This window comes from Contarinia nasturtii, unplaced genomic scaffold (assembly GCF_009176525.2).
Source record: "Contarinia nasturtii isolate CC-2019 unplaced genomic scaffold, AAFC_CNas_1.1 Cnas_scaffold_414, whole genome shotgun sequence".
Lineage (NCBI taxonomy): Eukaryota > Metazoa > Arthropoda > Insecta > Diptera > Cecidomyiidae > Contarinia > Contarinia nasturtii.
This window is the reverse complement of record NW_022197768.1, coordinates 5,149,258-5,172,494: the sequence shown is the minus strand read 5'-3', so window position 1 is coordinate 5,172,494 and position 23,237 is coordinate 5,149,258. Positions and strand designations below refer to the sequence as shown.

At 31.7% G+C, this 23,237-nt stretch overlaps 3 protein-coding genes across 6 annotated transcripts in view; 2 read left to right on the top strand and 1 right to left on the bottom strand.

Moving 5' to 3' along the window:
• The first annotated feature begins 241 nt into the window (after nucleotides 1-241).
• LOC116338744 (band 7 protein AGAP004871) lies at nucleotides 242-12,700 on the top strand. Of its 4 annotated transcripts, XM_031764188.1 has the most exons (11): nucleotides 251-340; nucleotides 549-831; nucleotides 1,084-1,095; nucleotides 8,063-8,172; nucleotides 8,521-8,575; nucleotides 8,714-8,731; nucleotides 9,262-9,344; nucleotides 9,572-9,775; nucleotides 9,908-9,963; nucleotides 10,048-10,228; nucleotides 10,316-12,700. In XM_031764188.1, the coding sequence occupies exons 2-11, from the start codon at nucleotides 741-743 to the stop codon at nucleotides 10,412-10,414; spliced, it is 909 nt and encodes a 302-aa protein (XP_031620048.1). In that variant the 5' UTR covers nucleotides 251-340; nucleotides 549-740; the 3' UTR covers nucleotides 10,415-12,700. The 4 variants fall into 4 exon arrangements, with proteins under 4 accessions (XP_031620047.1, XP_031620048.1, XP_031620046.1 ...); XM_031764187.1 differs by having other exon boundaries at nucleotides 242-831; XM_031764186.1 differs by lacking the exons at nucleotides 251-340; nucleotides 549-831; nucleotides 1,084-1,095 and adding an exon at nucleotides 3,427-3,898.
• A 732-nt stretch (nucleotides 12,701-13,432) lies between these two features.
• Nucleotides 13,433-23,237, bottom strand: part of LOC116338681 — a 31,241-nt gene continuing 21,436 nt past the window's right edge. Inside the window, exons 26-29 of the mRNA XM_031764092.1 lie at nucleotides 14,248-14,277; nucleotides 14,147-14,178; nucleotides 13,920-14,069; nucleotides 13,433-13,694 (exon numbers count right to left, since the gene is read on the bottom strand). Of these exons, the coding sequence (XP_031619952.1) occupies nucleotides 14,019-14,069; nucleotides 14,147-14,178; nucleotides 14,248-14,277 (113 nt within the window). The 3' untranslated portion in view covers nucleotides 13,433-13,694; nucleotides 13,920-14,018. The remainder of the gene's footprint in view (nucleotides 13,695-13,919; nucleotides 14,070-14,146; nucleotides 14,179-14,247; nucleotides 14,278-23,237) is intronic.
• On the top strand, nucleotides 19,743-21,393 carry LOC116338599 (serine hydrolase-like protein). Its single transcript, XM_031763976.1, has 3 exons — nucleotides 19,743-19,778; nucleotides 19,857-20,280; nucleotides 20,363-21,393. Exons 2-3 carry the CDS (start codon nucleotides 20,167-20,169, stop codon nucleotides 21,269-21,271), a joined length of 1,023 nt encoding a protein of 340 aa, XP_031619836.1. The 5' UTR covers nucleotides 19,743-19,778; nucleotides 19,857-20,166; the 3' UTR covers nucleotides 21,272-21,393.

The window sequence follows — 23,237 nt, the reverse complement described above, 5'->3', positions numbered from 1 at the left end:
AATGTGTCCACCACCGGATCTAATTGCGAACGCAAACATTTAACAAAATAACTATGTGTAGCTCGAAATGTAAGAAACTAGACAACTCCAACATAGCATGACACAGCGAAAAGCTTGGGAAAAATCGGTGTTAACCGAATGTTGTTTTTCCCGCATGGGATTGTGTGCTATTGATTCTGAATCGTAGCCAACCGTAATATATCAACTAACCGACACAAAAATAATTTAGTTACACTCCGCTATTCTCTGAAGCTGAATTTAGTTGTACGTTAGTTGCCAATGAATGTTAAGGCATTTATTTGTTGTTCTTCATGACGATCGCATCGAACCGCAAACCGAAGTGAATAAAATTGTCAAACTTTGGACGCCCGTCTGAAGTGAACTTCACATTGACGACAATTATTAATAAAATATTTCTTAAATTTATAAATACCCTAGTGTGTTCATTTATTTCATTCTGACACGACAATACTAACTGACTGCGAATAAATAATTAGATGATTCTCTGTATAAAAAAAACGTATAATTGCTTTTCCGGTAAATTTTAGATGAAACAAGCTACAAACATCAAACATTTTAATAATAAAATTGGCCATCGACATAATTAATTGTAGTGTGTGGAAGCAGTTCGTTTTTTTTTTGAGAAAATAAAATCAATTAGCGCGCAAATTAAATTCAACTTTGTTGGATACAAGAAAGAATAATTCTTTCAATAAAATAGAAAAAAGCACATCGAAAGCATGATGTCAATGGAATCGATAAGTTCGCAGCCACCCAACAACAATGGAAATGTCCATCGTGATGATGATTATAGAAAACGGATTCTGCAAAGTACGTGCACATATTTTCGTATTTATGTTGTCGTCATCGTATTCAAAAAGCCAATAATTCACATTTAATACAAAATTCATATTTTCCATTTGTATTTCTGTTTAATTTTTTTTTTAACCAAATAACTCATTGCCAATGGAAAATGCACATGTCTATTTATCCATTGACGTATACAACAACTATCTGCGGTGTTGGCACACGAATTCTGCCATTGCTGATAACGGTCATAAAATATAATGCACACCAATACAGTGAGAGTACCCGGTATGTATAGATTTCACCACTTCAATACCATTTATGATTGTACACACTTTAGTGAAAACCAACCAGTCTGAGGTGACTCACAAGCTTTTAAATTTAACAATTCACTCCCAGATTGGGTCGTTTTGATTTTAATCAATATTAAATGAACGGAAAAATGAAAATAAGTCAAGGTTTTTCATTTGAACTAGTTGCTTACGGGTCATATATACTTTGTGGGAACCCATTTAACCCAAAGCTCGAATATAAATTTATTATTTAGCCATTTTGCTTCTTAAATTATTCAGCTAATATCAATCACTTATCACTTGTGAAAATATAAAAGATTTTGTGATCTCTTTGTCACTGATTCAGTCAAGTGTTTGACGTATATCGCGGTAACTTGTTGCTATAGAAATTCTGAAGGATTCGTTTAGAATAATACACAGAGCTATTTCTTTATCAAGTGTAGCAAGTTGGAAGCGAATAAAATACGTTATTTTGCGAAAGAACATGGAATGTACAGTGTACATCTTATTTATACTGGTATCTTTCCACGTATTTGCTGATGAATGAAAATTTCGAAATAAAGTTATTTTTATCAGAAAACTACTCTTGTAGACAACGATGTATGAACAAAATTACTTTTTCATAGAAATAGAATCAAACTCAACGACATTTTGTGTTTCATATCGACTGTCGATTGTAATATGTTATTTTTCATTTCATTTTTTCAGCACATGTTACATTTCGCATTCATTCAAACGCCCATTATAATGAACGTTTGTAAGTCTCTACCTAAATTGATGACATAGCTTTCTTCTGAGAACAACGTGTATAATTTTGACATTAATGTTTAATATTGTTTTTCATCAGTTCGATGATAAAATATGAAAAACTGATATCAAACTACGCCATCAAATTGAATATATTTTGGTTATTTATAAGACATTTTACAAAAATATCGAACACACAACCAATTTAATGACCATTAAAGGCCAAACACTCATTCTCAGACTGTTTCGGAAGACATAATGAATAATTATGTATATTATGATATACTTCCAAATTAAAAGAATATTAAGAATTTTCGTTTGACCTCAGTCAAACTACTCTTCAAACATGTGTAAGGTGAATAAAAAATAACAACATCCTATTACTGTGCGTATTGATAAAAATCTCATACATTTAATATTTAACATACAATTTCATTACTCTTTTCCTAATGGTGGCACTCTTTTGTTTCAATTAGAGACAGTTGTCGTTTTTATGTGACACATTTTGTATACGATTGCTTTGATTCTATCATTATAACATGGTCTTCTGCAGGGATTACCGTCAGTTGGATCTATCCTGATACATTTTTGATTCATTGGTAGATTTCGTAGATTCTATCAAAATTCAAAGATTCAAATCGAAACAATTCCAATTCATACCAATGTCCAAAACATTTAAGCAAATAAATCAATCAGACAGCATTCCTCACTCTTTCAAGTCAATTTGTGGGGCATTAACCTTATCTTAGTTTCAAGTTTACACAGAAGAATGCAAACTCTCAAGATTCCCACGCTCTTAACCTCTTGTTTACCAATCTTTGCAAACTATCCCTTGATCTCTTTATTGTTGTATGTATACATAGAAAACCGACAAAACCGGCAACATATAAAATGCATAAAACTCCGTTTCCTTCTTTATCTATTTTATATAAATTTACATACCAAAAGGATTGCCGTAACGAGTTTTTTTTCGAAAAAACGTCATTAAAAGTAAAAGCGAAATACTATCGCTTTGAAAAATAACGAAAAAAAAACAATATTTGCACTTTGGGTTCGGCATGTGTTTTTCTTCTTATCATGATAAGTGGTGCGACGAGCATAAGCTCACTTGACTCTGTTTCCCGTAAATATTATCCATCTCAATAAGATATAAGGCCGCTGTACATTGATAAGGCCGCTGTACATTGTTATACTTCCGCACGGTTTTCTTCGTTCGTTGTTACTGTTGTGTTCGTCATTGCCTCGTTCGTCTCCTCTTTTTCCATTTTCGCATTAGTATTATGCGACTATGCGCAGAATATGAATAAATTCCGAAATCAGTCAAAGCGTCAGAGGAACATAACACACCTACTACAGCACACATACGTTGACGTATAACAAAACATTAGCCAAATATATACGTATATACCATAAATTTCCACATTATTTTGTTTAATAATTGATAAGCTCTTGAGGTATCATCAACACATTTTGTTAATATCTTCAGTTTGCTTGTAGCAGACATTCGAAACACTTATCCAAATATAACAAGTGCTAAATAGTAAAAACAAAAAATATATAAATAATGCATTCGCCGCAAAAAGATTTTTTTTATATTGTTTCACAGTCAGCATTAAAACGATAGATATAAAATTATTCAATTCATATATGTATTGAAGTTTCCATTATTATAGAATTGATATTTGAACATTCAAACGAAAAAGAAACAAAAATATTGTGCTTCAACATTTGTTTTAAATAGTGCAGATAGAAGCAGCGGTAAGTTCATTGTTCCTGTGCTAGTGAGACGAAAAAATCGAATTGGCTGCATTTATGCGTGTGTGTTTTTAAAGCAAAAACATTTTATGTGCGTCGAAGTACAGATCGAAAAAGAAAACGTATGCATAATCAAACGAAAATACAAAAACGACGTGATTCCATAATGTCTCCTACAATGCAAGGACCACAATCCTCTTCTGTTTCGGTTAAAATGCCACAATTACAGCCGCAACGTGGAAGTCTTCCAGGCAACATGCAACCAAACACTATCTCATTATCTATGTACTCCCACGGTAATTATGATGAAAAAAAATCTGTGTCTATTATTTGGTTCGTTTCTTTTTTGAGTTCTATTTCGACTAATTTTCCATGCATGTTTTTGTTATTTTGCATGTATCACATTTTATTGCGAACATTTTTCTTTTGATCGAAAAATGAAAGAAAAAATTAAATAAAAGAAGTAAATGTGCTTTTATCGCATTGTTTCGCAAACCGTTTCAACGGCGAACATTATACTTTCTTGACGTATCATATATCTACGTTTCAATCGGCATACAATCCGAAAATAAAACGAAGAGAATTGAAGATACTACGCAGTAGTACACAACATTTTAGGCAAAAGCAAATAAACGACGTCAAGAATATCCGTAAGGATATGTCAATGAACTCGGTTCTGTCTTGATGACAACCAGCCTTGGTAAATATCTTAATAGCGTTCAACATCTCAATAATTTCAGCCATTCTCCGTCATCAAAGCACACAAACATATCATCCACTCCTTTATATACGCAGAAAAGTAATTCCATTACTGAAATAGAAAACCAGTTTTGCACCGAATCACACAAACGTGTGTGTGTCTACATTTTGACATTTTGCGGTTAAAAGAGACATATAATAACATTAAATGCTAGACGAACATGCAATATTTTAACTGAACAATTCCCTTTCCACATTCTACTGGAAATAACATCCCTTTTTATTCATTCAACAATATTTTACATGATCAAATTCGATTAGGCCAAATTAATTGTAATCGATGACACGCGCAACTTCTGAACATATCAACTAATGAATAAAAATGAATTTAATTTGCTCAAAAAATGTCATACAATTTTTAAGTATTTTTCAAGTACAATTTTGAATAAAATTGTGAGTGCCGATATTTCTTTTGATACAATTACTAATGCTTTCATAAATTTCGAAGGTTTTTCATTTTTGTTCCACTTCATTTTATATTGATAGTCGCATATTTTGTCAAATACAGTGTACGTGTGGGTATATAAACACACCTCTTCATTTTTTGAAGTAACATTCGTAATAAAAGTAATAGTCCATTCATATAATTGCATAATGACAGTTGGTTGCAGGCGTTAGACATATTTGTCCTTTTCTGTCGCCCCCACATACACTCACATTCATCATAATCTCATTCTGAATATATATATAAATTTGTTTTGATGTTATCTCATTTCGATATACGGAACATATAAAAAAATTCACGTGATTATACAAAAATAGAATAATTCAATTTCTTTATAATTCAATACAGTGATGTCAACAATTACATAATTACCGGTAAATCAGTCACCATTTTATTTCCGATTGTGATAATTAGCATTCGAAAACCTTTGCATTTCGATTTCACGATATCATTTTCGTATAAAATACTCCAAATTCATTGGAAACTTTACAAACATGTAACACGTAATGCACACAGTTTAAATCATTTTTTTTTTTCATTTTTATAACTTAATGTATTACTTTATTGTAATAGTTACCAATGCAAAATTAGGTGACATGGGTAAATTTCAGTCATTTCTTTATATTCTTCGACATTTGATATGGTTTAAAATGGGGCCCTCAAATATTTAGTTTACAACGGAATTATTGTAACTTTGACATTACAATAAAATTAAAAATCAGCGGAACAAAAGCCGAAACTGTATTTCAAATTGAAATTTATCTTGTAATAACACTTTTATTACGTACTAGATCTTTTCTCAAATGTTTGACCAAAAAAAATTTAAAAGAATATTGATCGTCTCGCCCTCAGTTCATACAGGATTTATAAGAAAAGCTGAAATTTTTTTTCTGCCAAATTTTTTGTTTATACTCCGTAATCTAATGATGATTAAATACAGCATGGACAAAAAAGGAATTGCAAATGAGGGGAACACTTATTGCATATACGTCAGGACTTCTGATATTATCTAATAGATTTTTTTATAAGCAATGTGACACACATTGCAACCTTTATAGGTTTGAATTTATTTTGTGAAAAACAATAAAAACTTATTAACCCGTATGGGCTCTTGAAAATTGAATGTATGTCCATCCAAAACGTCGAGCAATGAAAATTTAAGAAAATAAACATTGGCCATTTAGCCTGTTCTGAATAAATAAATCCTCATTATTTATATTTAACAATTTCATATATACTTCTGGCCAGCCACGTCAACAAAACATAGATTGGCAACACGAGCCATTTGCTCTGTACATGCTCATTTCGAAAATAGATTGGGGTTAACTGGAAGGACTAACATTTCATTCAAATGCTGTTCATTATTAACTAAAACCCACTCACATATTCACCAAAAACTGGTTTCTGACTTCAAAATAACGAGACGAACCATTCCAAATATATTCAAATACTCGTGCGTACACAGATATTTATATTGTTAAATAAATTCAATGTGATGAGACTCCGATTTTATTGATATCTGTAGAATTAGTTTAGATGTGATTGAATACCTGTTCTATTTACATTTGAATGAAACCAACACAATTTTCATATTAAATGTCCTGTGTCAAACGAACTTGAATGATGTCTATTTTTAAGGATTTACAAATAGATTTGCGAATGGAACCCAACAATGAGTATAATAAACATTTCTTATTTGATTCTGAATATGTTAACAGACATGACGAAATGTAAAGAAAATAATGATTAAAAATCCCAACGACTTTAAATTTTGTGCTAAAATTCTTGCAAAACTCAATATTTCCTCTTTTAGTTGATTGATTAGTCTTGGTTGTAAGACAGTGTTTACAAATTATTCATGCTCAATTATGTGCATAACAGCCATACATAAACAAATTTAATACGTATTCATGTTTCGATGGTCATTGTCGTTATCATTTTTATGTTGTTTCTTTTTTACTATACGTTTGGCTTATTTTAGACATCAATTTCGTTTATTGATTAAATGTGTTTTGCATGTGAACAGTGTAAATATATATCGCTTTAAAATCTACTCACATGTTTCATATTCATGAAAGAAAAAAATCATACGGATGATAGAAATCAGGACAGGACACAGAAATGAAAAAAAAAATGAATAAACTGTCAAACACAAACCGTGAATGATATGAATTGGGAAAAGTAAATTTTTACGTGCGATATGTAGTGGTTTTTTGTCCATTGTTATTGTGATTTCCATGCTTTTTATGAATATACAAAAATATCAACGTGAGTATATATGTACATAAAAGTGTATGTTTTGGACACTTATACAATGTCATGTTATCCATAGTCGTATTTTAAAGGCATATGTATTTGTTTGTTACAACAGAATTGTTTTTTTTTCTTCTTCTGTGAATTAAGTGAGTCATAGTACTCCAATTTTTATAATATGACAGGTGTATGTGACACACCCTGTACTATGAAATGGGCTATTGTTTTTACATACTTTGGTCGTTGTTGAACGATGAACGATGAGCTACGACAAAGGATGATAGTCAATAATTCAGTCGAAGAACAACCTTAATCGATGTATAACACACAATTTGAGAATTTTCTGTCGATGATAACGAAACACTAAACTTTGCTGGATCCTTCCATCATCTGAAAGATAGTTTAAAGATTGAAAAATGTTTCAATACTTCAATACAATAATAATTCGTACAGTTGGTGATAAATAAATTTCAGAATAAAAGATATACCGATAAATCCATTTTCTTTGTTACCTCGTAATAAAAACAAGTTTGCTTTTCAATTGCTTTTCAATCAATCGTTTTCGAGAAAATCGTTTCTGACCTGTAATGAGATACTATTAGGAACTAATTGAACTAGAAAGAGAATTGAAAAGAAAGAATATGGTATAAAGTGCACTTATATTCTTCTCTCGTAATTAACTGAACAAATAATAGATACATATAAAAAATATGCCTGACGATCAAAGTAATATTATGACAGAATGTAAGCTCCATGAATGTGCAATATACTATTATAATTAGTATATGCAAATACACATATAAATCAAAACTAAAATCACATTGTATCGGAAATAATACATATAAAATATTATATTTACTGTACGTCTCTGTATTAAATGTTTCTTTTTTAATTTTCGAAAAAAGATCGATTGTATTAAAATTGAAATATACCTTTCATATTGCCTATATGAAAACATTGTTTAATTTGACATTTAATTTAATCGTTTGCACTTTTTTCACAGCTGAAGATGAACAGGAAGCAGAATCAGCGTCTTGTGGAAAAGCATTGATAGTTCTATCTTGGGTGCTCGTCGTTATAACGATGCCATTTAGTTTATTTGTTTGCTTTAAGGTAAGTCGTTATGTTTGGCTTCAAATTAACGCTAGAGATAAAGAAAGGTACTGAAATGAGTCAAAAGTTTGTATTCATTCTTTTCTACGATAAACTTTCAAATTATGGCTGTAGAAAACAGAAAAAGCAATACTTTTCAAATAATACAAGGTGTAAGGGTGAAATTGAAAGGTGGAAAAAGAACATATCAATTTAAGTTTATTTACGGCACATATTCATGAGAAATTCTTGATCGGCATGACTGGTAAACAAATTTAAGTTGTCACCTGCTACGATTTTAATTAATGTTTAATAAAAATCGATTAACAATGATCACATTTATTTCGATTGAACGTTTTTTTTCCGCAGGTCGTACAGGAATACGAAAGAGCTGTTATATTTCGTCTGGGTCGTTTAATGCAAGGTACGTTTTTGGATGAATACAATTGGCATTTTTATTATATAAAAAATATGCTATTTTTCAATACTCGTTGTCATCGATTCCAAATGATGCCAAACAATACGTAGATTTAATTAACATGATAATTTTGATTTTTTTTAGGAGGTGCCAAAGGCCCAGGTAAATGATTCAAGTCAGAAATATGTTAAAATAATGGTTTAATATTGAACAAATCAGACAATATATTGAATTAACTGGTCAGTTGAGCTGACAGTACGTTAGTCAGCTAAATGGACTAAAATAATAGACTAAAATTCTTGTTTTAATAGAATTGATTGTTCATTATAACAATAACTTTTATTGTTTTAGTCCATTTAGCTGGCTAACGTACTGTCAACTCAACTGATCAGTTAGTTTAATATATTGTCTGGAACAAATACATTGCATATAGTAACTGAATTTTAAATGGATTTTTGCATAATAAGTGAACAAAATAAATGATCAAACATATGAAAAAGTTTGTTAATCAACTGATGAGTTTAAAATTGTGCCATGTTATTTGTATGCAATATTCCGAAATTCTATATTGATGTTCAAGATAATGCAGAGTTACGTGTTTATATGCACGAAAAATTCAATTCAGTAGTTCATCCAACTCAAACCACAATCGTTCCAGTTTTCTCATTAATATAAGTGTGATATATTTGCAGGTATATTTTTCATATTGCCATGCGTCGATGCATACGCTCGAGTTGATTTACGTACCAGAACGTATGATGTTCCACCACAAGAGGTAAAATTTTGTTTTTGTTATATGTATCAACACGCAAATTTCTAATTAACATTTTGAAAAATGCATTTTTCCTATTTGACTTATAAATTAGTAATTTAAAATTACTACTCCATCAAATATAGCATAAGCGTATACAAATAAAATGAGAGATATAACAATTTTGCATATTAGCTATCCAATTGAGATTTTAATGATTGCAACAAATTTGTTTATCTTTTTGGTATCAGGTATTGACCAAGGACAGTGTGACAGTCAGCGTTGACGCCGTTGTTTACTATCGCGTGTCAAATGCAACTGTTTCGATTGCAAATGTCGAAAATGCTCATCATTCAACTCGATTATTGGCACAGACAACGCTACGAAATACAATGGGAACGCGTCATCTCCATGAAATATTGAGTGAACGTCAAACCATCTCTGGAACTATGCAGGTAAGAAATGATCGTGCTTCCAAATTTAATTGAATCTATTTAATTTCTTTTGCATTTTTGAAAAAACTCTTTCAACTGGTTCCAGTGCGTTGCCAAGTATTAAATTAAGTAAAAAATTGATTTTTGCTACAGGTGCAATTAGATGAAGTAACCGAGGCTTGGGGAATCAAGGTTGAACGAGTCGAAATGTTAGTGAATTTATAAAAAAAAAAAAAACAAATTCGAATCTATATTCTTTCAAGTCAAAATACTAATACATTATCACAAAACAGAAAAGACGTTCGTTTGCCCATCCAGTTGCAACGTGCCATGGCTGCAGAAGCCGAGGCTTCCCGAGAGGCTCGCGCCAAAGTTATTGCCGCTGAAGGTGAACAGAAGGCATCCCGTGCATTGCGCGAAGCGAGCGAGGTTATCGGCGATTCACCAGCCGCTCTTCAACTGAGATATCTTCAGGTGCGTCACAAGTTTACATACTTATTTCATATAAATTCGACAAATAATGTGACATCAACTAATAAACGTTTTTCATTTGATTTACAGACATTGAATACAATTTCGGCTGAGAAGAATTCGACCATTGTGTTCCCGTTGCCGATCGATTTGATAACATACTTCTTGAAATCACATCAAGATAGCTAAGTCATCGTTTGTTGTTTTATCAAACAAATTTTTCGAATTTCTATTTTCGAGTTTGATCTGTGTACTTTTTTGTAAAGATATGCACCAAATCACATGACTTTCTGAGATTACTTATTTATTAACGTATACTCATTAGAGAACAAAAAATAATGTTCTGGTTTGTTTTCAAAACACTTACAAAATGATAAAATGAATGAATTTTTTTTGTAGAATGCCTGCTGGACATTGCTTTCGACCAAATACCTAGCATGTATTGCCTAAACTAATGTCACAAATGTAGCCAGTGATCATTTTAATAACAATCGCCTTCACTCAAAGAATCATCATACAATGACATTTTTGATTGAATAGGTTTCATGACACTTCATTTCATTTCTATCCAGTAGAAAACAAGACACATTTGTGAGATATATGGTTGGCTTAGAATTGGATGGTTTGATTTCATTGCATAGCTGATAATACTGGAGAATTAGAAATGATGGTGCTTTATTGGTATTTTCAGTCAAATCGAAGTAGCCATGATGTTACATAATTCATTGAAATAAATAAAAAGGGGCGTTTTGTCTTGTGCATGGTTGAACAGACTTTGCTTGAAAACTAATTCATGGAATATGCATATTCGAATCATGGAATGGACACCAATACCAATTTCACAACTATTGTCTTTTCGTTAAAAACATTTTATCCAATTGTCGTTGTTTGTTTCTTATTTCTATTATTTTCCGACACTATTTATACAAACTTATTAGCGAAAATTTTACAACAATTTTGTACAACATATTGGCAATGTTGCCAAAAATGAAAATATGATTATACATATATTTTCCATTGACTTAACATATAAAAATGAAATATTTAGTCACAATATTTTTTGAAGATTTTTAAATAACGATGATAAAGCGATTGATGCCTAAAATAGATTAAAATAACGATCTTTTTTTTCTATTTTCGCTAATAAACGCATGAGATAAAAGCTAACGGTGTCCTTCTCCAAGGGAGAATCACTTGCAGATCGTTTTGACACTGCAACCCATTTTTGGCAAGCGCTATAGGAAAAGTAAACATTTAAATGTTCACATCTGGACACGAAATTTCTCGTTAGCTAATAATTGATGAACTACATTGTTTGTTTGTTTGTTTTTTTATCCTACAAAATCGAACCGAACTATAATTGCGTTTGGGTCCAATTTTCTTTACCGGATAAATTCTTAAATTTGACAAAAATATGACCAAAGAAAATGTCTTTTTAAAGATAATAAATATTCGTAGATATATAGAAAATAATGTCTGACACTTCAGATGTCTCACATGGAAGTGGATTCAGCTTAAAGTGGGTTAACATAATTTACAACACATAATGTAAAATTAGACTATCCGCCAAAGTTTACGTATTGTTCAAACTATACTAGTTATTGTAATAAGCAGGGTCGCAAATAGCATATGATAATCAGCGATTAAACAAAGAGATCAGCAACGAAACAATACTATACTATAAATCCACCAAATACAGTGCAGATATTTTATATTAATCGATTATTGTTTTTTGTCGTCAATTTCTCTGGCGGCACACACGGTGCACTAATTCAAATATACAATTGTTTTGTATAATCGGTACATGATTTGAATATTTTACTTTAAATTGACAAGGACTTGAACAATCAACTAGTATTTTTTGGTTTCAATGTTACCGAATTGTTATTATACTTGATTAATTTTACGAATAGTATAATTGAAATGTCAAAATATATTATATAATTTATGAGATTTTAAAATCTTAAAAAATTGGTTAAATTATCTAAATGTTGTAAAGCCATTATGTTTACCGTTACGCATGTAAAGCGGCATCAAATCGCAGCACACATTGAACAATATATTTCATGGAATTAAAGCAACGCAATATTTACGCCAGAAGTTACTTGTAGGCAAGTTGTAGCAACTAGAATAAAAAATAGATAGAACAATCACTCATTAACGCATTCTAATTAGAAAAATGTCTAGTTGGCGTTAGTTCTTTCTATCTCATACTAGCCGATGCTGGTTCGTTCTGGCTTGGATATTCCTTTGATTTAGAGTGTTGTCGGAGTTGCGTGCGGTCATACTTAATATTTCGTTTGCTGTTTTTTTTATTTTTATTTTTTTTTTCAATCGAAATCTATATATGGTGTCACCTCTTATGCATATAAAATGCACATTATACAATATTGTAATATACATTACAATTTTTAAAGGTATTTATTAAAATTAAGAGCGAATGAAAACTCACTAAATGCACATTTTTCAAATTATTCTTTTTTGCAAAAATTTACTCAATAAATAATGAGCCAAAATAAAAAAAATGGAAATAAAAATAGTTCTTTCGATGATTTAAATGTTACATTTTTATTTCTGCTTCAAGTATTCAGTTTATTTGTTTTTAGTTCACATCGAAAACTTGCAGGTATAAGTTGAAATTGAAATGATTTTCTCGAACCAATTTAAATTTTTTCATGTTTACATTACAGAATACTATGTATTTTTACTTCCAAAAGAAACGCCGAGTAGGTTATAAAATAGATTTGGAGAATAAACATTTTCTATCTATGAAAATTGATGAAGCTGGATTTTTCTTTGAGACACAATCATTTCAAAAGCAAAGAACCGTATATTGAATTGATTTTAATCAATTTCAATATCGTTCACGATATGCAAACGCCTATTCAATTGTAAAACCAATTCTTTAGAAAGAATCTGGTATTTCGAATTTAAGTGAAAATTATCTCAAAATACAACAAGATTCATATATACACGGTGTCTCATATAAGTGTGGGCGAGCAAGCAAGCAATTAAACTCCAACGTTGTCGTGATGTGAATGCCGGTCGAAATATGTGGATACATGGTAAGTCTCTCCCTCTCTCTCTCTCTTCGATGAACCGGTACTATACCGCGCACACATTTAAAATTTTATTTGTATAACCACAAGTACGTTGCCTGTTGTATTTAAAACAAGCTCTTTTGAACTCATGTAAAAAAAATTCAAATTCTCTTTACCAAAAACAATTCTAATTTAAATATCTAGTTCAGGTCAAAAATGTGCAATACATTCATATAGTAGATTGAAATTTCGTTAAATAGAAAAATATTTTTTGTCTATAGCATGTCCTCAGAGAAGTTCACACTTTTGAGTAAATATCAAATTAATCAAACTAATCGTTATCATATTTGGCTTCATTAGAGTGTCAACATACGTCCTCAGCAGGGGTCCGAGGGGTCCGATTACCCCCCCCTGACGAAGTGTTACCCCTTCAAAATTTTCAAAGAATTCTTTCAATTTGCTAGGGAATTTCGCCAAAAAAGTGAGGACCTTTTTTTTTTTTTTTTTTTTTTGCTCCTCACTTTTGTTTTCAACGTAGGAAAAATTCTTTCAATTTGCTAGGGATTTTTGCCCAAAAAGTGAGGAGCAAAAAAAAAAAAAAAAAAACGAAAAAGGTACACTTTTCGCAAAATACACTTCACTTTTTTGCTTACCCCTCTCGATTTTTTTCAATTACCCTCCCTTAAATTTTTTCCTTGAGGACGTATGAGTGTCAACCACTTTAATATCACACATCAGACGTTTCATTTTGTTTAAAAGTGCTTCATATGATGTCTTATCCAGTAGAGAAATTCATCGACTCTCTAAATGAAATGAATAGAAAAAATTTGAGAAAATAGTAGACAAAAATGCAAAAATTTACGAATAAAATTATATTTACTGTATAAATTGCTGGGTAACCGACTGTTCCACCTAAAAAATAAAAAAATCCATCAATAATTAACACATACAAGTATGGAAATTAAACAGGTTAAGAATTACAATGTCGATGGCCACGGGATACTATTCCGGCTGTAATTATTTATTATTATTATTTGTGGTAAAACTGAATAGATTGATATAGAGTGATTTATAATAATATTACCTAGGTATGTAATTGGTAGTCCTCTGGTAAGTTTACCATCTATCATCAATGGACCGCCTAATCAAGATTTAAACAAATGAGTAATTCAAAATACAAATATGCATTACTAACCCGAATCCCCTCTGCAACTGTCCTTCCCCTCTTCGCCACCGGCACAGATTTGTGATGTAGTTAAACCTCGTCCGTATAGGTTATTACATTCAATCCAATTGGTACCATTTACTTCGACTTTCATCTTAACATCACTTGAAGTTACTATCAACGAATGTATTATCTTTATTTACAAAAACTGTTTTATTGGTATAAGTATTTAAAATCATACAATTTTCCGTCAATCCAAATCCGCTAACCACCATAATAACATTGTCCAATCTTACACCTCGCACAGATGAATCAAATGGTAAACATATTGGTTTGACGAAACTTGTAAATGCGACCGATTGAGACAAACGTAACAAGGCAATATCATTATATTGTGTGGATGAGTTTGGTACATATTTTTCATGAACGATTATCTCAGCAATAATTACATTAACCACTGGCGGGCTACATTCACCCTGTAACAATTAAGAATAATCAAAAAGTGTCAAAAAATTAGCATATTAAACGAAGTTCGTTCAATGAATAATCTCAAACGTACATCATCCTCACAGTCTGGATCAGTGGATACTTTATGTTCGCCCAACCGTACAGATTTTGGACTCCAACCAGCTTGCAAAAGTTTAGTAGAGCCCACACAATGCGCCGCTGTTATGACATAATCTTTATTTATAAGAGTTCCACCACAAAGAAATCGTGGACGCGCTCCAGCTGCAGAAAAAAAACGATAAATACGTCATTTTGTAGTTAAAACGAAATATGAATATGAATTACTCTTTGAATATTCAATCAGTGTTAACCATGGATACTCGCCCGGCGCCGTCTCTTCACCACCAACAATTTTGTCTTTGAACTGCGTCCCGCACTGTCCCAGAATTGGAAAATCGCTCTCTTTGAATGTTGGCTCAACACAACATACCTACAATCAAATTCATTTCATTTTAAATGTGCCAATTGGTTTCTTTCCATTTTTCATTACCCATGGAGTTTTTTTCACTATTGCACACTGTGAAGCTTTAAGGTCATTAATTTCTTTGCTCGTTAATGTGCTATAATTTTTTAAAATTTTCAATGCAGGCGGACACTGTTGTATTGAAATACATGTGCCATCCCTCCCATCTGGTGTCTTACATGGGTTTTCTGCGAAAAAGAAAAAAAAACGATGACAAATCCATTATACATACATATTATTTTAACTATGGTAGAAATGCCCATGTAATTCAAAATACACAAATTGAATATGATTATATGTTTCCTATCAACAAGCGACGATTAAACTTACGTGCATTTACAAATCCGGTAAATGAGATGAACATACTACAAATTATGATTAGCATCTGCATTGTTGGTGGAAATGATTTTCACACTATATTAGACTATAAATTTCGTTGTCAACGCAGTGGAGTTTTAACAGATACTGCCAATTTCAAATGGACGCACTCTATAAACCCCATTTCATTTCCAAATATGCACAGAACAGCGCTGCTGATTAAATATCTGTTTCGTTCGTTATCAATGACCCACAGACGATGTTATCAAATGAAATGTGCAGAGTTCAAATGAAATGTGTTATGTGAATCGCAAGAGTAATCAATAAGAGTTTGTATGTGACTTGCGAGTCCTCTTATGATTTTCGAGTCAGTATGAAGTCTCAAGGACAAGAAAAATTCTTATTCAGAACATTACATCGAAATAGTAAATAAATATTTTATTTTTTTATTATTATTTTTTAATAAACATGTGATTTGTCTCATTTCAAAGGCCTTTGAAAGGCACAAGAAAATAAAAGTGTTGAAATACCAAAAATTGTTCAAACAATTTTGCGAGGATGGGATTTGGCTGCATCAGAACTCATTGCATTTAATCTGTAACAGAGAGCATCATAATTACGATGTCATTGGTGCAATTGTCATGCATGAATAAATACAATTTTTTATGAATAACCTAAAAAACTGTTTTTTAAATTCAAAATTTCTTTTATGCTATTTATATCAATTTGTTCTTCATTTTCGATCAAAATAAAAAGAAAATTGAATTTGATTTGACATTGAAACGAATTTAGACACAATCAAGTTTGTCATGTGAGATTAACACATTATCAATCGTTCTCAAAAGTGATCAAGAAACAGTAGCAACAAGAGCATTTCTTTACAGAAAAGAAAAAAGTTTTAAGTAAACGAAATTGTGAAGCATCTTTTATAGTAGTTATTCATGCATCAAGCGAAGATATAATAATAATTAAATAGCAATGAATGTGAAAAAATTGAACGAATTAGTTTGTGTGGTAGTTGGTTCAATATTGTTTGCATATTGGCTTCTACAGGAATATCTTTTATTTCTCTCTATTAAAATGGGAAATGTTCATAGTGATGAATACTTGTATTTTTGGTTTTCTGGATTTTACAGTAAGTTTATCATATGATAAAAAAAACTTCCCTACCCAATGGGAAAATCACCGGTTTTCGAATTTCGTTTATTTAATGAGTACTAATATTGATCGTTCATTTTTCTATGCAGTCATGAATTGTGTGATGTCAATCATTTGTGGTATTTTAAAAGTAAGTGGATTTTCGCAAACAAAACTTGATGAAATCAACTAATTCTTCAATTTCATTCATAAACAGGGGAATCGCAAGAATATAGGATGGTCGGTGATATGAATTTTTTTGAGTCTTTCAAACTGCATCACAACTCAAATTTTATTCAACTTATTATATTTTAACTTAAAAATGGCGATTTTCTTAATAGGTAATTTTAGTTTTGTTTACATTTCCATTTATTTTGTATTTAAATATCTCAAAATCGATGCTCCCTTTTTTTCAGTCACTTTGGTCGTAGTAGGCATTGTAACATACATCAAATGTAAAGGTTCAAATCAAACGGAAACACGTCAGCGAAGTAGACGTCATGTTGTTTCTTTTGGAAATTATAGAACCACAAGAACCGAACCAATTCGACCAAATCATTATGAGTCATCATCAATCTAGAATCAATGAATCGACAGAACCGAATTATTACAATAGCCATGACGGACACAGATCTGAAGAACAAAATGCGTTTTTAGATTGCAAAGGATCTTCTCATATACCATCACATCACACAAAAATCTCGGAAGATAATGACACGACGTCTTATCATTGTACAAATAATAGAGACGATCATGGTTCACATCACAAAATCGATTCACATTCGCATCATGTTTCTGATTATTCACATCACTCCAATGATCATGCATATTCGGCACCATCACATTCAACTTATGATACACACACATCTTCACACTGTGACACAACTTCGACGTATACATGCCACGATACGGGAACCACCGACTCAGGCACCTGTGATACAGGCGGCTATGATGATTAAATTCATTTAGACAGAAGTCTTCAAGCGAATCTCATAAATTTATGATTTTCGCGTGAATTTCGGGTATTCTCAGGGTATTTAAAGTAAACCAATTTTTATCGAACCACAAAATCTTTCAGTATTAATTAGATTGAAGAGCCATATGTACTATATTTTACATATTTTTTTTGTCTTTTTGACGCCTTTTCTTTTTGGTTATGTAGTATAAAATGTTTTAGTACAAATTCAAGCAAGGTTCAAGTTAGTTCCTTTAAATGATGTTTTTTTAAATAATAATAAAATCTCCACATTATATGCAATCAAACAAATGAAAACATAAAACCTTTCAATGTCCAAAATAACAATGTCAATTGAAATTGAGGTGTACATATCAACACAACTGTTGCATCTATTGACACAGCATCTCATTGAAATATGCACGTGTGTCGTATAATAAATTCCAAATTGCCGGCACTCATTCGCGATTTGACCGTCAACGAGGTAAGTTAGTGAAACGATAAACAAAATTTTTCACAGCTAATGTTTGGTTGCATAAATTTTCTTAATTAGTTAATTCATTGTTAATATATTCACAGCAAAACTACCAAAATATATCGAAAAAATAAAATGAGGCAAGTCAAAATAATGAGGTGTTCGAGCTGTATAAAATTTATATACTATAAATGCTTGGATTGCAAGGAGACGAACATTGAAAATTTGAAAACTCATGCCACAAAAAAACACGACGATGCATGGACTCGATTTGTAATTGATCGAAATCTTGTACGCTGTGAATATTGCACTTTTCTTTAGTCTAACTTTTCCCGCTGTTTCCAAATTAATTCTAAATCCTGAGAGCAATAGGTTTTTTGGCCGGATGCAATGACTACATGATATCACAATGACCATGTTTTACAAAAAAACGACCATTCTGAGAGTTTGAAGAACTTTCAATTAAAAATAAAGGTACTGCCCATATAAAATTTTCAATTTACGGCTGAAAAACGAAACATTTGTATAGGAAGTACCTCTAATTTTGATTGAAATTTCTTAAAACTTTCAAAATGTTATTTTTTTGTGTAAAAAATAGCCTGTGCAAAGTTTCACGTCATTACAATATAATACAGGCATGGCTTCCATACAAAAATTCAATTTATTTTGGATTTTTTCAAACAAACTGTGTCAAATATTGATTGTATCTCAAAATTAATTCCGTTTTCTCGTACCAAAAAACCCCCCATTACACATTTCAAACTTTGATTTACGTCTCTGGGAAATGATTTATCGAGTTAACAAGTTTTTGCATACCAGGGGTATGGTATATGGGTACACCATGGATTTGCTTTTCTCTAAGAAGAGTTATCGTGGTAACAAATTACCTATTGATTTTTTGCATAGAAAAATGATTTTTACCGATTTTAAAATTTTGGGCTGATTGCAATATGAATGAGCGAATACCACACGGGAAAGCAAGAGGCGATTAGAACGAAAGCAGGTTCAAAAGCGAAAGGACACAAAAACATTTGTAAAAAATAAGAAAGTTATTAATTAAATTAAGATAAAGTAAGTTATCAACTTAAATAAAACAAATCTTTTTCTATACAGTGAATTATAAAGACAATTCATTTCATGGTTCGTTTAGGATTGGCCAACATGATAAAGAATGTGATAAGATTGACGATGGTCATTCCTTTGATTTTGATAATACATGAATTTTAAAAATTGAGCGCAATAAATTCAAATTACAGGTGCATGAAGTCAATCAAATCACTAAGTATGAAGATAAAGTGTGCAATTATAAGACTGATAAGAAAGATTATTCAAACTCGTATTAGAATCTAATTATGTATGCAAATAAGAATGTTTAGATGTCTTTGTTTGTAGTTCAATGATGTAATTTGTAGTTCAGTGGATTTTGTCTCTCTCTTTGACATTTAACTTTGTTTCTCGGTACTAGTCACACATTTGAAGAAAAAGAGCTATGGTTTGTGTCATTTCTCTTTTTTAACTATTTTTATAATATTATTTTTAAAGAAAAATTGTTGTTTTGTTTGTTTTATAGTTCCTGATGATGGTCGAAGTATATTTATTTACACATTTGTGTTGATACATCGAATACAACCATAAACAACGTTGTTTTCTTATTGAGTTAAAATTGGAGGCAATACAACGCTACATCATAAATTTAGAATAGTTTTTCATTCGATTACAGCTGCTGAAGTGTCAACTAATCATTTTCACATTGATTATGGAATTTCATGAAAAAAAGCAGCAAATACGAAATTTAGAAAAAATATAAATAGATAGAAAATATCATTGAAATTCCGCATTTGATACTGTGTTTCCTACCGACAACAATCAAATAAAACACCATGAATAAAGTGTGTTCATTGAAAAATCTACAAAAATTGGTATACCCAGGTCATCGTTCGTTGGGCACAACAAATGCCAAGCTCCAGTCAGTGGATGAACCAAAGGTCGACGAGGTGAGTAAAAAAATCATTCAAAAATTTCCATAAATCCACGAAGATGTGCACATTTTTTAGTTCGATAATTTTTTTATTAAAGCCAAAAGAAGTGGAGATTGAAGCGCCGTGGGGTCACATCGCTGCAAAATGGTACGGGCCATCAAATACCCGCCCCATCGTACTGCTTCATGGTTGGATGGACAATTGCAATTCTTTTGATCCACTGATCCCATTGTTGCCGAAGCATCTCGCATATTTGTCGATTGATTTGCCGGGTCACGGGTTATCAAGCCGTTTACCGCATGGAATAATGTATACAGCAACCAATTTTCTGAATGTAGTGAGCATCATTCAACGTCATTACAAATGGGATCAAATTTCATTTTGTGGTCATTCGATGGGCGCTGAAATCTCGTCACTTTATGCGGCACTGTACCCAGAACGATGTGATTTATTGATTTGTTTGGACGTATTGGTAAAACCATATTTTGGTAATGCGGATCATTTAATCGAGCTTACTCGCAAGAGTTTCGACGAATTTTTGGATCTGGATCAATTGAATCGATCTGATAAAGAGCCACCAAGTTATACGTATAATGAAGCGCTTGAACGGTGGGCAAAACAAACGAACTTAACACCAGAAGCCACAGAATATCTTATGAAACGGGGTGTTGCCACGTCAAAATCGAACAAAAATCTCTTCCATTTTACCAGAGATATTCGACTTAAATTGATGGAATTTACGTCGGCCAATATTAATGATGACGTCCATTATAAGTTGATGGAACGCATAAAGGCACCGCATCTTTTCATCAAATGCAGTAAATCGAAGGAGTTTGAAGGAAAAGAACGATATCAAGAAGCGCTGGACACTTTGACCAAGGCGAATCCAAAGTTTGAGTTGCGCACCGTTGTTGGTGGCCATCATTGTCATTTGACCGAACCAAAGCATGTCAGCGAGCATATTTCGAAGTTTATCAATAAATATCGTCCGCAGATCGAGAATTGATGGGATTATGCACAGTAGTGTGCGAGGAAAATTTTTCAGGGGGAGGGGGTGATTTTTCGAAACCAAAAAATTCTCTAGCAAATCAGAAGAATTTTCGTTTTTTTTTTGGAAGTCACTTTTTGAGGCGGAAATCCCTAGCAAATCAAAAGAATTTTCTCCGCGAAAAACCCTAGCAAATTGAAAGAATTCTCCTCAATTTTTTACATTGATGAGCTAAAAAAAAAAGTCTTTGAATGTTGAACAGGTTTAATTCAATTAAAGTGCTTTATGGATTTAAAGAAAAAGCATCGACATTTTTCATTGATTTTTCTGTTTTTTTAAAACTTTTTTCAATTTTTTTGGACCTAACGTATGGACAAATAACCGGCTGATGGTGGGGCTCAAAAAAGAAGCGCCCAATATTAATGTGTCATGGTTGGCAAGATTGTGAAGGTTCAAATTTTTATTTTAAATAAATAATTGTTTTGGAGCGATAAACGACTATAACTAATGAATAAAAACCAAAATAATCTTTAAAGTCATTTAATTTTTAATATATAATATACTTGAACGCGAGATAAACATTTGTTTCGATGCCACCAGGCATAATAATCATTCGCAATCTGGTGGCATCGAAACAAATGTTTGTCTCGCGCTCAAGTATATTATATATTAAAAATAATTTTCAGAAAAAAAACTGTACTTCAAATCGATACGTTGTTATTATTTAACGTAGGTCATGGTTTTTCATCGCATCTCCCGCCCGGTTGTTATTATCACACCGTGGATTTCATCGTAATTTAGGAAGAAATTCGTATAAAAATGAAATGGGAACGTATCAGTCTGATAGGTCACTCGATGGGTGCGATTGTTTCATTTTATTTCGGTGCAATTTTACCCGAAAATTTCGACTTAATCGTTGCATTAGACACAATCAAGCCGCAAAATTATCCGCCACACACCACGGAGAAATTATACACATTCCAAGCAACTCAACTCATCAATTTGATGGGCAATTTAAAAGAACATGCACCCGAATACACTTATGATGAGTTAGGGCAGCGGGTCCTTGACGGATCCTAACAATCAGTGGACATCGATAAAGCAAAATATATGCTATCAGCCATGGTACAAAACCATCTAAAAATAATCCAAATAAATTCTATTTCACCAGAGACGTTCGGGTCAAGTACATGCAACCATTTTACATTACACAATCAGTCACAGCGGAATATTATATTATTTATTCATCAACAACTTATTTATTCATCAAATCGGATGATCTGATCTTTCGTGAACCAGAAAAAAAATACTCGAAGCAATCGAACTGTTTAAACGATTCGTTTAACGATACAATAAAAATTTTGACATGTTAAAAATACCCGGAACACATCACGTTCATTTAAATCAACCCGAATTAATGGCAGAGAAAATTTGAAAATTTCTTCATAAACACTATATTTTTGAGGAACAAAAGTGCATTGAATTGAAATGCAAATAATGAATTGAAACTAGAATTGATCATTATCGTTTGAGGTTATCGTAAATTAATGGAGAACAATACGATTTATGGATAAGTAAAAATATTTATAATTGGGTATAGTGGGCTACGGGATCCCATTTTTATTTGGATGATCTATTTTTTTCATTCACATCAAATTTTATTTGGGCACAATTTGTAAGCAATTGCTTTGATTACCAATTAATTTGAAGTATTTTTTTATATTTATTTTAGTGCCAAAACTGGAATCATCTCTATCTTTGTACAAAATATCTACCGTAAAATTTTACTTTTTGAATCTGCTTTTAAACGAGAATTTAATTTAAACACCATCAAAATGGGAATGGGAGATCGTTTACTTATTTTAACATTTAAAACGATAATAAATGGACATTTTTAACAATAAAGTGTGTTTTTATTTGGAATAATCTAATACTACATTCAGTTTCAGGCTCTATGAAATTTTACCTCCTATCGCATACACGA